The sequence below is a fragment of the Echinops telfairi genome, unplaced genomic scaffold (assembly GCF_000313985.2).
Source record: "Echinops telfairi isolate 266 unplaced genomic scaffold, ASM31398v2 ScPeMD7_7356;HRSCAF=8355, whole genome shotgun sequence".
NCBI classification, from domain to species: Eukaryota; Metazoa; Chordata; class Mammalia; order Afrosoricida; family Tenrecidae; genus Echinops; species Echinops telfairi.
This window is the reverse complement of record NW_022111256.1, coordinates 811,802-826,463: the sequence shown is the minus strand read 5'-3', so window position 1 is coordinate 826,463 and position 14,662 is coordinate 811,802. Positions and strand designations below refer to the sequence as shown.

Sequence of the window (14,662 nt, the reverse complement as noted above, 5' to 3'; positions counted from 1 at the left end):
GAGGCCCAGAAGGGTGAGCTAGATATGGATTGTAAGAGAGGGGGCTTTGGGGTCACAAGTTGCCTCTCTTCCCTGTTCTCCCATAGGTGTTTCAGCGAGGAATCCTGTGTCTCCATCCCGGAAGTGGAGGGCTACGTGGTGGTTCTTCAGCCGGATGCCCCACAAATCCTGCTGAGTGGCACAGCCCATTTTGCCCGTCCAGCCGCGGACTTTGAGGGACCAGAGGGGGTTCCTCTGTTTCCCGATCTTCAAGTTACTTGCTCCATTTCCCACCAGGTGGAGGCCAAGAAGGATGAGAGTTGGCAGGACACAGGTAAGGGTGCCTCCATGGAGAGGAAGGGCCGACCCTGGAACCGGCGGGAGGGGGAGTCTGGCACTGGAAAGGACAGTCACTTCCTCCTGCATTGGCGTGACGGGAAGTAACCCAGCAGGAGGTGCATAGGTGTTAGATAATGGTTGGGTCTTGCACTTCTTAAACGATGCCGATGACTTCTAAGTCAGCGTTTGAAATGGCCCCGGAAGAGGAGCAAGCGAACACCTGGCTGCCTCAGCACCTCAACGGACCCTTCAGCTCTGACCCGGCCCCACCTTCTCTTGCCCAGTGACAGACACACGCATGTCAGATGAGATTGTACACAACCTGGATGGCTGTGAGATTTCTCTGGTGGGGGATGACCTGGACCCCGAGCGGGAGAGCCTGCTCTTGGACATGACCTCCTTTCAGCAGCACGGCCTGGAGCTCACCAACACGTCTGCGTACCTCACCATTGCAGGTCAGTGGAGGCCGAATGCCTGGCCTCGCTTTTTGGTGCCCTGTTCTCTGATCAAGGGTGTGGGAAACCCAGAGGGGCCCATGGGAGCCTGTGCCCCTTTCCTTCTTCCCGGCCTGGGAAGAAGATCCTTTGTCTTCTAGGTAGTGTCCCAGGGGTGGACTTCAAAGACATCCCTAACTAACATGCTAGTCCTGCCGTGGTTTAGCATGAGCCCATCGGCTTAGTTTCCATTTCGCAAATCTCATGGACACACTGTAGCTTCACGGTAAGTGAGGCAAAGGCAGACAGACTAGTAATCTCTAGAGACCCTTCCAGCAGGTGACCCTCCTCTCTCTGTTCCCTTCCAGGACCTGATTGAGAACTGCTTTGTGTTCCCATCTCTCAGAGTCTCTCCTGCATGCACCTCCCTACTGTTCTGCAGCATCTCTTTATTTCCTTCCCCCATCCCTCCTGGGAAGCCGTAGAACATGGGGAGAGGGCAGAGCAGGAGATGGAGCTGCGGTGGGTCAGGGCAGAGTGGGGGTGGCATGGAGTTCCTCTTGCTCTGAGAGTTTGAGTCACGCTCCTGTTGAGGGACAATCTAACCCATTTTATGTGACTTGGGGCCCCCTCCCCCGCTACCACACACGCATACACACATCCTTTCCTTAGGCTTTGCATGGTGTGAGCTGATGAGTGTGGAGTAGATGGAGGGAGGGTTGTGCCTCCGGCCTGTCTCCACTGCGTTGGGTGCTGAGTGGTCCTCTCCCCAGGGGTGGAAAGCATCACTGTGTACGAGGAGATCCTGAGGCAGGCGCACTATCGGCTGCGGCATGGAGCTGCGCTTTATGCCAGGAAATTTCGGCTTTCCTGCTCGGAAATGAATGGCCGTTATTCCAGCAACGAATTCATCGTGGAGGTACCCACGGCCTCCTTCCCTCCACTGGCAGGGAGGCAGGGTGGCCTGGACTGAAACCCATAGTTGGTGGTATGGAGACTGCAGGAGGGAGGGAGGATTCCTAGAGCTCGTGGTGGGTAGAGGAGGAGACGGTTTGGGGCCATAGGTAAGAGGTAGGGCTGGGCTAAGGGACTGTGGCGCAAGGTCTGGGTCAATGCCCAGGTGCCCACTGAGCCTTCCTGCGCCCAGGTCAACGTCTTGCACAGCATGAATCGGGTTGCCCACCCCAGCCATGTGCTCAGTTCCCAGCAGTTCCTGCACCGTGGTCATCAGCCGCCCCCTGAGATGGCTGGACACAGCCTGGCCAGCTCCCATCGAAACTCGAGTACGTACGGTGGGGCGTGCTGGGGTTCAGCGGGGAGGGATGGGTGACGGGGGAGGGGGCTGGGCACAGGTGTCCTCCTGCTTGACTGTTAGGGGCGGTGGGAGGGAGAGGTGGAGCATGGGGCTCTGACCTCTGTGATATTTGACTTGGTTGACGGCTGTAGTCGAATGTATCTCTCTGGATCGCTAATCCCCACCTCCCCCCAGACCCCATGAAGAACGTGAGCTTTGTGTCACTGCAGGGGACTTTGAGTCACCAAGTCAGGATGGGGTTGGGGCCAGGGGTTTCGACTGGATCAAACGAGTTCAGTCATGGCTGACACAGCAACATTGGAGCAGACCTGCATTTGTAAAATGTGGGTGTGTTGGAACGATGACTGGAACAGGGAGGCGGCGTGTGTCCTTGGAGAATCTGATGTAGGGGATTATTGCCAGGAACATGGAGAGTGGCACACATTTAAAGTGGTATGGCCGACCATCCTTTTTGGAGCGGGATGTCATTGTTTCTGACTCTGTTGGTCAAGAGATTTGGCTGCTACCTTTGCGTCCGAAGAGGGAGAAAGGATGCCGCGCGTTGAGTGTCGACTGTAATCGTTCCCATTTCAATGATGATTTGGATACAGACACATTTTACAAATTGAGGTTGATTCCAGTTTGACTTATCGGTCAGGACTGGGCTGCAAACACTCCGTTTGGAGTCGTGGTTTTGGTGTCCATTTTAATCTTTCTGTCCTCCTCCAGTAATATCAAGTTAGTTCTGGACCTAAGGATGTTCCCTCCGTAGCAAAGCACATAAGCATCTCAGAAGCACCTACTGTGTACTAGCAGACTCTCCACGTGGTGTCAATGATGAAGCACTTCGATGCAAACCCTCAGGTTGATGGTACAAGTCTATTCAGGGGAATGTCAGGGCTGGGGGTCTTCAGAAAAATCAGCCGTTGAAACTCTGGCACACAGTCCAACTTTGAGACACAGAGGGTCACATGGGTCGGAGTTGACTAGTTAGCAAATGGTTTGGTTTTATATATTAGCACTGTCTCAGGTGCTTTTAGAAATATGAAAGCATTATAGGAAGTTGGTATATTACATGTGCACTTATGCCCTATCTGCAATTCATGAGAATATGTCTAAAGCAAAAAAATATAAGATTTTAATCCAGATACAGAGACACCCTTTAAGGTAATTTTGTTTCTTGGCCAGGCCCCTTTACCAGTAGTGCATTTTTCAATTTCCAACCAAAGAGTTGCTTGATTGTATACAATATGGAAAATGTAAGTATAAAGAGTCATCATTTCCTCTTGGAAAGGGAACCACTGCTAATATTGAAAACCAGGTCCTAACCTTTGTCTGTGCCTATCTTTCTCTTTTTACAAAATTGGGAGCACACTATTTTGTAACCTATATGACGAAATAAGTGTTCTTTCTCAAGAATTAAAAAATAGCACTTTTAAAATTAAAAATGTTTTTAATCAAAAAACAACATTTAAAAATCGAATGATAAAACTATAAAAGCTAAAAAAATTTTTTTGTTTAGCTTTGATTTTTGCTTTTAAATCCCTTTAAAAAATCGCTTTCAAAGCCCTTCACGAGGTGCATCTTACTGAAGTCACACATTGCTTTTGGCCCAGTGCAGTATTACCCAACGTCGGTATCTACTTTTGTTGATGTTGGCTCTGGATAGCATATTATATTTTTAAGGCTGAAATCTACTCTCAAAGGGCATAGGTTTGTCCCTTTTGAAAAAAAGTCAAAAGACGGTGTCATTGGCTCTGTGGGAAATTCCCAAAGGAGTTCTGTGACTACTTTCAGCAGAGGCAACGCGGGAAGACGTTCACGGGCACCCAAGTCTCTCCCATGAAAACCCAGCCCTCCTGGCAATCGGTGTAATGGCCATAATCAGAATCATAAACACAGAGGCTGTAGGCTTTCACACATATTAACTCACTTAGAGCTTGTCAACAAGGGAACCTGGAACTAGACTCTCTTCTTTTGAAGGCAAGGACAGACACAGAGATGGAGCCCTTGTGCAAGCTCACACAGCTAGAAAGTGGGAGAGCCAGCATTCAATCCAGGCAACGTGATTTCGGCGCCTGCGCATGGATGGTGTTGCTGGGCCCTGCAGAGTTGATTCTGACCCATGGCGACCAGTAGGACAAAGTAGAACTGCCTCATGAGGTTCTTAAGGCTGTGTGATCTTTATGGAACCTGACTTATAGCTTTCCTCTATGGAGTGACTGGTGGTTTGAACTGCCAGCCTTTCGGTTAGCAGCTGAGCGCTTGACCACTGCGCTACCAGGCTCCTTTCACTGACTATGATTCTCCACTTTAACATTTTAAAAACTAGTCTGTCTCATGATTTATAGTTGTACCGGGTTTGGGGGGCGGGGGAGTTCCTGGGGAGATTTCCAGGGCTTCTCTGACTCAGGCTTTGTCCTCATAGCTCCAGGGATTCAGTCTGGTTTCTTCTCTGGTGCAGTGGCCACCACGCACACTGTCGCTTGTGCTTCCTTGTCCCTGGGACAGGCTCCCTTCTTTCCCACTCTATTTGAGGACAAGCCCTGTGATTCATGACAGCAAAGCGCATGGAAGTACGGGCGAGGAGAGAGTGTCAGACACAGTCAGTTGTAAAAGCTCCAAGAAGCTTCGCACAATCACTAGTGGACCGAGACGTGTGAGTGAACTAAACCTAATTAGCCTCTGAGGCTAATTTATTTCTTTTACTTCAGTCACTGCCTAGCTCTTTCTCCAGTTCTTTCCTTCGCAATCCTCTCATTCAACCTCCTCTGGGTGGGATATTGGTCTTACCCCTTCAAACTTAGACCCAGTGGAGATCTCGGTTGGTGGGGTGGCCGGGGTGGGCCTGATGAGGTTTTCAATCCTTATTTCCTCAGGCCTGGAGGCTCCAGGTTGGGTGTGGGAGGAGTCCCATTCTAACGAATAGCTTTTCTGAGAAGGGTGAGGCAAGAGGAGAAAAGACATTTAATTTTTTGTTCATCCAGTTCTTCCAAACTGTGATGCATGTCAGAATCACCTGGGGAGCCTTAAAAAAAAAAATCTTGCTGCCTAAGTTACACCTTAGACCAATTAAATCAGAATGTCTGGAGATGGGAGTCAGTAAAAGGCACCAATGATGAAAACAAAAAAAAAATAAAGAAGAGTTCGTTGTCTTAAATCAGAACTAACTTTTGAAGGAGTTAGTTGAATGAAGCCCAGTCGTCCATCAGGGATTACCTGTCCATGAAAGACACTGGCTGGATGCATGGCAGTTGCTCCAATGGGCCCCGTACTTTACCCGGGGCTTCCTCGTGGCTAGAACAAAAGGAAGCCGGAGCAGTTATGAAAGCTGTATGACAGGATCTGACCATTATGTCAAGAACCATGGTGGAACCATGACTAAGTCGCTTCCAGGGAACTTTGGCCCGTTTTGGGGTGTATGAACAGAGCTTTCAACAGTGTCCTTATAATCAAATCAAATCAAATCATACCGTTTCCCCCAGGCCATTCCAAACCAGAATTCACTGCGTGGATCCAATGCAGCAAGAAAGGCTCTTTTGACTTCTTAAACTCTTGATATCTGTCTGTCTGTTGATGTTAGGTGTCATTGAACAAAACTCTGCCCAGTCCTGCGCCATCCGCATGGTTGTTCTTATGTTCGATCCCATTGTTGCAGCCACTGTGTCGCCCTGTCTCCTAGAGGCCTTCCACCTTTTCCTTGCTCTTCTACTTGACCACGCAGGATGTCCTTCTCCAAGGACTGGTCCAAAGGATGTGAGATGAAGTCTTGCCATTCTTGCCTTTGAGGGGCATTCTTGCTGTACGTCTTCTGAGACAGATCTCCTTATTGGTCAATATTCATTGCCAGCACCATAGTTCACGTGCACTGATGTCACTTCAGTCTTCCTTACACAATGTCCAACTTTCACATGCACAGGACTTCGCCATCGAGTCAGTGCTGACTCATAGTGACCTCCTGTGGGTTTGTGAGACTAACTGTTTACAGGAGGAGAAAGCCCAGTCTTTCTCCCTCAGAGCTGCTGGTGTTTTTGAACGGTTGGCCATGTGGATTCCAGCCCAATGCATAACCACTATGAAAATATCATCGGGGGGAGTGGGGAGGGCGGGGGGGGGGGGGAAGAAAAACGAGGAGCTGATTCCAAGAGCCCAAGCGGAAAGTAAATGTTTTGAGAATGATGAGGGCAACGAATGTACAAATGTGCTTGGCACAATTGACGTATGTATGGATTGTGATAAGAGTCGTATAAATGATAAATTTTAATAATAAAATGATTTTAAAAAAAAGAAAATATCATCGATTGGGTCAGGTGTGATTTAATCTTCAGAGTAACCGTCTTGCTTTTCAACACTTGAAAGAGGTCTTGTGCTGCAGATTGACCTAATGCAGTGTGCCCTTTGATCTCTTGACTGCTGCTTCCACGAGCCTTGATTGTGCGTTCAAGCAATACCAAATCGTTGACAACTTTAGTCTTTTCTCCATTTATCATGTGAGTATTTTGATGTTCTTTGCATCAAATTATAATCCGTACCTAAGGCTGTCATCCTTGACCTTCATCAGCACGTGCTTCAAGTCGCCTCACTTTTAACAAGCAAGGTTGTGTTACATCTGCATATCATAGACTTCCTCCATTCCTGAAGCTGAGTCCTCATTCATATCATCCAGCTTCTCTGATGGTTTGCTCAGCGTACAGATTGAAGAACTATGCTAAGGGGATACAACCTTGTCGCATATCTTTGCCGGATTTTAAACCATGCCATGTTTCGTTGTTCTGTTCACACAATTGCCTCTTGATCCAGGTTCTGAATGAACACAATGAAGTGTTCTACAATTCCCATTCTTCTCAAGGCTATCCATAGTTTGTCATGGTCCACACAGTTCACAGTTTAATTCTTCTTTGTAGTCAATGAAGCACAAGTAAACATCTTTATGGTCTTCTTTGCTTTCAGCCAAGATCCATCTGAAATCAGCAATGATATCTCTTGTTCCAAGTTCTCTTCTGAATCCAATCTGAACCTCAGGCAGCTCCCTGTCAATGTACTGCTACAACCACTCTTGTATGATCTTCAGCAAAAATTTATGTGCATGTCATATTAATGATATTATTCTAAGATTTGAGAATTATTTGAGCATTCTGTTGGGTTACCTTTTGGGGGGTGGTGGTGAATACAAATATGAATCTCCTCCAGTCAGCTTGCCAAGTATCTGCCTTCCAAATTTTCTGGCCTAGATGAGTGAGTGCTTCCAGTCCTTCATTAAGTTGCTGAAACATTTCATCTGGAATGCTATCGATTCCCAGAGCCTCGTTTTTGGCTAGTACTTTCAGTGCAGCCTGAGCTTCTTCCTTCAGTATCATTGCTTCTTGCTCAGATACAGCAACCTGAAATGGTGGGAAGTCAACTACTTCTTTTTGGGACAGTGACTGTGTATTCTTTCCATCTTTTGATGCTTCCTGCATCATTCAGTAGTTTGCCCATTCAGTCTTTCAATATTGTGATTTGAGACTTGAACTTTTTCTTTAGTTCCTTCAATTTAAGGTATGAGGAGCATGTTTTGCTCTTTTATTTTTCTAACTCTGGGACTTGGCACGTTTTATTATACTATTTTACTTGTCTTCTCAAGCGGCCCTTTGACATTTTCTGTTCAGCTCTTTGACTTCGTCATTGGCCCTTTTTCCTCAGCTACTTTATGATTAAGGGCAAGTTTCAGAGTCTCATCTGACACACCTGTTTTTTCAGTGACCTTTTGCTTTCTTCATGAATGATGTTCTTGATGTCCTCCCATAGTTCCTCAGGTCTCCTGTCATTAGCATTGAAGGTATCAAGTCTGTTCTTAAGATGTCCTTGAAATTAGGTGGGGTATGCTCAAGGTTATATTTTGGTTCTTGTGGACTTGTTTCCCTTTTCTTCAACTTCAGCTTCTCTATGGGCAACTGAAGGTCATTTCTACAGTTGGCCCCTGAATGGTTTTTGCTGCTGGTCTTGAGCTTCTTCTCCTCCATTGTCTTGTCCATCAGCTGTAGTCCATTTGACTTCCGTGGATTCCATCTCGAGAAGTCCACGTGCATAATCACAGTCTGTGTTTTTGGAATAAAAAAACAGTGTTTGAGAAAAAGAAGTCGTTGATCTTGCAAAATTCTATCATGCAATCCCCGTCTTCGTTTCTATCCCCAAGACATTTTTTCCAACCACCATTCTTTCTTCTTTGCTTCTAACTCTTGTCTTTCAATCACCAATAATTATCAACGCACCTTGCTCACATGTTTGATCATTTTCAGATGGCAGATGTGGGCAGAGTTCTTCATTTTCTGCGTCACTAGTTTCGGTGGTTGGTGCATACATTTGAATAATAGCTGTATTGCTTGGGTTTCCTTGTATGAGGGTAGACACCATCCTATCCCAGACAGCATTGTGTCTCAAATAGCCTTCTTGAAATGTCCTTTTTGACGGTGAATGCAGTGTCATTCCTCTTGATTGTGTCATTCCAGACGTAGCAAACCATGTAATTTTCTGATCCAAGATGGCCAATACCGGTTCATTGCACCTCACGGGTGCCTAGGATATCAATTTGTATGCATTCCATTTAATTTTTGACGACTTCCAATTTTCCTAGATTCATATTTTGTGCATTTCAAGTTCCAGTGGATGCTTGTAGCTATTGCTTTTCATTTGGGGCTGTGCCCATCAGTAAGTGAAGGTGCTGGAGGCTTTTCCCCAGGCTTTATGGTTGACTCTACTTTGAAAAGGCAGCTCCCCAATAAAACGATTTAAAAAAGAAGGCAGCTCTTCCTCAGTCACATTTTGAGTCCCTTGCAGCCCGAGGGGCTCCTCTTCTGGAACGATCTCTGACCATGTTCTGCTGCGATTCCTCAGGTTTTCACTGACTGATGACGTCTCAGTGTTATCCATACGGCTCTCAGTGATTAATTCCGAATTGGACAGCCTACTCCTTCTTCGTAGTCTGTTCTTAGTCTGAAAGCTCTGCTGAAACCTGCCTACTTTGGGTGACCCTGCTGGCATTTCAAGTCCCAGGGACATAGCTTGCAGCGTCACAGCAGGCCACAGGCCACCACCGTACAAAACACTGACAGACGAGTGGTGGATGTCTGTCTGGAGCCAATTGGAAGGCACACAAAATATGACTGAGGAAGAACTGCCTTCTCAAACTGTAGACTCAGCCAACATGGCCCAGATCCAGCGACACCTGCTGGAGTAAAGCCTTCAGGACCTTCCTTTGCTGATGGGCCAGGGCTCACAATGAGGACAACCGCATCTCCCTTGCCTCTTGGCTCATTTAATAATAATTGCTGTTTACCTACAGATAGGGTCTGTATTTTGTCTTTCCTGCGATCAGTTTTTTTCCTGGTAATCAGCTGGTCACCTCTTTTACCAGGCCAAGCGTACAGAGGGACCCGATGCACTTGACTGAGGCCTAAGATGGACACGTGCACGTGGTGTCCATAGAGCAAATTTAACTGCCGTGGCCTGTCCTCTGAAGAGGGGTCTTGCATTCCTTCCAGCGTCTGGGCTTGGTCACAGGGTTTATCTGCTGGTGCTGTCGCTTGTCCTCGGGTCTCGTCCATTGACATTGGAGACCTGGGAGGGACTATTTTTCTGCAAATGAACAGAAAGCGCAACTTTGTCTCCTTCTTCCCTCCCACCCACTCCATTGAGAAATACCTTTATAGGCAGGCCCATCTCTGCCCTGCCCTAACAGAGCCAGTTCTAACTGGAGCATGGCCCCAAGTGGGCCATGGGTCGAGTCAAGACGAAGCACCAACTTGGCGGAGTGCCGCCAGGGCAGCCTAGGGGAAGTGCCTGACTGGCACACTCGGTCAGGCAGGGCATTCTCTCCATACCTGGCTGGCCTGTGGAGCGTGTGGCTGTGTGAGGGTGCGGGCTGCCTGGAGAAGGGGTACACAACAGGAGTGGGGGCTTTCATGCTAGGGCTTCTCTGTTCTGTCTCTTGAGTGGTGGAAGCGCTGGGTAAACTTGGGACTGGGGGTGTAGAATGTGTGTATGTCTCTAGGGGCTGTGTGACCCTGGTCTGTGTGTGCGGCTGGGGGTGGCACACGTGTGTGTGACAGTTCCTCCATGGGTGGACTGCCCAGGGTCCGGGCCTCATAGAGCTTCTGGGGTCAGGTGAGCCCCCTGTGTACACACAGGAGGACAGGTGTTTTCATCTATGTGGGGAAGAGTGACCCAGCTGCCTTTGAGGGCCGTGGTCCTGGGAGCGAGTGGGGGCGGCCTCTTCCTCCACCTGCTGTCCGTGTGGCTGTCGGCTCTCCTGTCCTGCCTCTTCGTGTTCTTCCGACTGCCGTGCATGTGCGCGCAGGAGGCGGGCAGGGTCGTGCTCCGGACTGCTTACTCTGCAGCCCTCGCAGTCCACGTCTGTAGCGCTTACGTTGTCCTTCAGGGCCTTGCCTTGACCGCTAAGGTGGTAGGGAGCTGGGTGATGCTGCATGTATGGCTCTACAGCGCCCTGCTGGACTCCCTCCTGCGCAGTTCTCTGATCCTGCTGTGTGCGCAGTCTGCCCGGTGGCTGGTGCGGGCCGCCGTGCGGGCCGGCAGAACCCTGTCTGGGGTGCGGCCTCTGTGGTCCGCTGTCCAGCTGTATATCCACATGTTCTTCCTGGGCGTGTACCTGTGCATGCACTTCTGCTTTGCCGCCATCAGCTGCAAGGTGAGGGTGAGGGTGCACGGGCCCTTCCAGGTCTCTCTGCCCTTCCGGGCCTATGCCCCCCTGAACATGGGCGTCGGAGTGAGGCTACGGGATCACAGGCGAGAGAGGCCTAGGGTGGAGATGGCCACAGGTCCGGGGCAGACTATGGTGGAGCAGAGGCTCCCTACATCTGGCAGCCGGGAGCCCACCAGGAGGAGGGAGTTGCCAGCGAGCAGGAGCGAGCTCAGGACAGGTGGGTAATGGCCGCCTCTGGCCCCCTGGAAGACTTTAGACTTGCCTCCCTGCTTCAGACTGGCACCGCCTTCCTGGACACCTGGCCTGTGTCTCCACTCCTGCACCAGCCAGGGTCCTGTGGCTGCCTCTGTCCTCCCCCCACTGGGCACTGGGGCACCTCTTTCCTAGGCTGAGTGGGCCCTGGGGATGGCACAAACAGAATGACGTTGGCAGATTTCCATCCTTGGCCTCTTGGCAGAGAACAGCGCTGCTTAAAACCGATTGGTCCAAGGAACCTTCCTCTTCCATCTGTCCTGGCCCTCACCCCCACCCCTCTGTCCTTCCCAGGGGGCTCCATTTCTATTCCAGCTCTGTGAGATGCTCCCCTCTTCTGGCTAGCCTGGATCCTGTCCCCTCTCACCCTTGGGCTCCCTCCTCCACCCAGCCCCCTCCACTGCTGTGTGCAGCCCCCTCAGGAGGGCCTGGCCACTCACCGCCCCCTCACCCACGTCCTCCCCACTGCAGTGGTCCCGAGTGCTGCGACCCTCATCATCGTGGTGTGTGTGGGCTTCCTGGTGCTCATGGTCGTCCTGGGCCTCGTGCGCATCCACTCCCTTCACCGCCGCGTCTCGGGGGCCGGGCTCTCCCCGGGGGCCTCCAGTGACCCCAAGGACCCTGACCTCTTCTGGGATGACTCAGCCCTCACGATTATCGTGAACCCTATGGAGGTGAGTGGCCCTGGGGAAGGGGCAGGACGCGTGGAGGGAGGGGGCCCCTACTCCGCTGGCTGGAGCGGTCAAGGCAAAGCCTCCAACAAGGACCCAGGTCCTGGCTTGGCATCCACCCCCAGGCTGCAGTGTGCGGGAGGGAGGCTTTGTGAGGAATGGGGAGACTGTGGCAGGGAGAACAGGGTGGCGAGGAGGGACTGAGGTACGTGCCTGCCATCCATCCCTGCTCCTGGGCTCCTGTCCTCTCTAGTCCTACCAGGACCGGCAGGTCTGTGTGACCGGGGCTGCCGCTGGACAGCCGGAGGAGGAGGACAGCTGTGACTACGAGGCAGCCGACTCCCCCAGCAGCGATGAGAGGCGCATCATTGAGACCCCTCCACACCGTTACTAAGGCCGACACAGAGCAGATCCTGCCCGGGCGAGACAGAGTCACACCCCGAAAAGGGAGAAGGGCTTTCAGAGAGAAGAGAGACCAAGAGCCCCACAAAGGGAATCCAAAGCCCAGTGGGTCCCCCTGGGACCTGTGCCTCCACCCTCCCAGCCCTTCCCTCTCCCCCTAGACTCCTTGAACCTCTCTTGCCTCTTGCCTGCCTCTGGCAGGTCTGGTCTGGCTGCTGTGGAAAGGTAGCCGGAGGACTTTGGCTGCCTTTCCTGCTGCACGCCCACCCCCGTAGGGCCTTAGCTCTGGCTGTTCCCACCCCCACCCCCACCATCCACGCACTGTTGAGGTGGTGGGAGTGTGTAGTAATGGCGGGGTGGGGGAATTGAAGGAAATCCTCTACTCTAGCCTCCCCTACTCTCTCCTGTCCCTGGGAAGAATTTCTCCCTCTGACCCCAGCACACACACACACACCCTGCTGGGCCATCCCTGTTTCTCCCCCTGTGATCCTCAACCACCTCTATTTCCATTTCACTCTGGGGACCCCTGCTTCTCCCATATTCCCATCTCCCTTCCTGTTTTGTCTTCTCCTCCAACCCTTGCAATCCTGGGGTCCTAGGCCCCTGCCCCTTCCTTTCTGACCTGGCCCTGGCTAGGTTGTGAGGATGGAAGCGGGAAGCAGGGGCCCCCTAGGTGTATTATATATAATGTATATTTTTTCAATGTTGTCGTGAGCACAGCCCCTATGTTCCTGTGTGCAGCTCACAGCCTTGTGTGTGTATGTATGTATGTGTGTATGTGTGTGTGTGTGTGTGTGTGGCATTGTCATGTTCTTGGGGGTGGGGTAGGGGATGGGTCTGGTGAGGAAGGGGCACACATCCTAGGATTTTCAAATAAAACAACCAGAAAAAAAGTTTTGCCAGCTGCCTCTTGCTTGTGACCACGGATGACAGGCTCTCTCCTCCCAGCTGCCGTGAACCCGGGAAAATCCCCAGAACTCCAGTCCCCTGGGAAAGGAAACTGGGGGCAGGTGTCTCACTGCCTCCTTCCCTCAGCACCTCCTGAAAAAATAAAGACAATGACACAGGAATGCTGCAGATCCTGGGTGGGCGCTCCCTGCATTGTGGGGAACACAGGGTGGGGGGGGCCCAACCACTTGGAAGTAGATCGCCAGGTCTTTTTATCTGAGGAACCTCTGAGTGGACTTGAACTGGCAACCTCTGAGTTAGCAGCAAGCACGTTAACCCTTTGTGGTACTCTCCATCATTTGGAATATTCCACCATGGGCACATGGCCTTCCAGGCCTGGAGTCCCCGGGAGAGAGAAGGCAGGCAGCCCTTACTACGAGCGAGATTGACGTGGAGACTTATTCCAAAGGCTGAGCTTTCCTTTGGTAACCAGTCTGGGCCCCAGGTCCATGTCCACACAGCAGCCCAATGTGTCTACTGAGCATCGTCCTTGCTGACCCCGTAGCCTGGCCTGAGAGTGGGTACCTGATGGGTTTGCTCAGCCTGTTGGGTCCCTGGTTCTCTAGCCCAGGTCTTGCCTAAGCTCCAAGTCAGTGGTTCTCAACCTTCCTAATGCGGCGATCTTTTAATCCAGCTCCTCATGTTGTGGTGGGCCCCCAGCCATAAAATTATTGCCGTGACTGCTTCATAATTTTGCTACTGTCATGGATCTGGCGACCCCTGTGAAAGGGTCGTTCTGCTGCGCCAAGTCCTAGGGGACTATAGCAGATGGGCTTATAGCAGAGCAGTAAACTGCTAATGGGGGCTTCTATCCTGTGCTGGCCTTGCCCCAGGAAACACCAGGCCCTGCTGGCATAGTGCTCATGCAATAGGCTGCTAACTTCAAGGTCAACAGTTCAAATCCCAACCAGCTCTTCGGCAGAAAGATGAGGTTTCGGTTACAGTCTCAGAAACACAGGGATGGTACTGTCCAGTCCTGTAGGGTTGCTGTCAGTCAGAATCCACTCGACAGCTGTGGGTTTGCTTTTTCTTTTAGGAGAAGTTTTAATTTCTTCTCATAGTACGAAGGGGTGAGATTATTGATCATGTTTCTTGTAGTTCTGAGAGTCTGTGAGTCTCTGTACCACAGTTGGGGGTACAGGCAGAGGCATGTCTAAGGTGTATGACCCGTGTCCTGGGTGTCACTTGAAGAGGGGTGTTGCTGAGCTCTTTCTATTAACTGGTAAGGTTCATTGTTCTTCTTCAAGCCTGGTGGACACAGAGGTGCAGTGAGAAAAGGGTGGTGGAAAAGAGGGTGGCATTAGTCCGATAGTTCAGGTTGAAGTGGACGCCAGATGAGGCCTGCAGGTGCCTCACAGGAAAGTCACCTGAGGAGGCAGCAAGACAAGAACGAGACGACGGTATTTCTGCTGCCTCCTCACTGCGATCAACAGCTCCTTCTCTAGTAGCTGCGGGAGGCCAGAAAGGGGAGCCCAGTTTAGAGATGGCCCTTGGAGCTGGGCACCTGATTGCCCTGGGAGTTTTTGGAACCTCACTCTGCCCCTGGGTGAAGGTGGGGACTTTCAGTCCCCCCAGAGTGCTTCTCGATGGCGATTCTTTGTTCTTTCTTTCCCATATTTATTCTTTCTTCCACTGGTGCCACAGC

General features: G+C 50.9%; 1 protein-coding gene across 2 annotated transcripts in view; it reads left to right on the top strand.

Moving 5' to 3' along the window:
- CLSTN3 (calsyntenin 3) overlaps window positions 1–12,776 on the top strand; it is a 32,423-nt gene extending 19,647 nt beyond the window's left edge. For both annotated transcript variants that reach the window (XM_004708144.2, XM_045296010.1), the window contains exons 13-18: window positions 87–313; window positions 603–773; window positions 1,526–1,671; window positions 1,900–2,035; window positions 11,468–11,670; window positions 11,921–12,776. In XM_004708144.2, the coding sequence (XP_004708201.1) occupies window positions 87–313; window positions 603–773; window positions 1,526–1,671; window positions 1,900–2,035; window positions 11,468–11,670; window positions 11,921–12,061 (1,024 nt within the window). In that variant the 3' untranslated portion in view covers window positions 12,062–12,776. The remainder of the gene's footprint in view (window positions 1–86; window positions 314–602; window positions 774–1,525; window positions 1,672–1,899; window positions 2,036–11,467; window positions 11,671–11,920) is intronic.
- The last annotated feature ends 1,886 nt before the right edge of the window (window positions 12,777–14,662 follow it).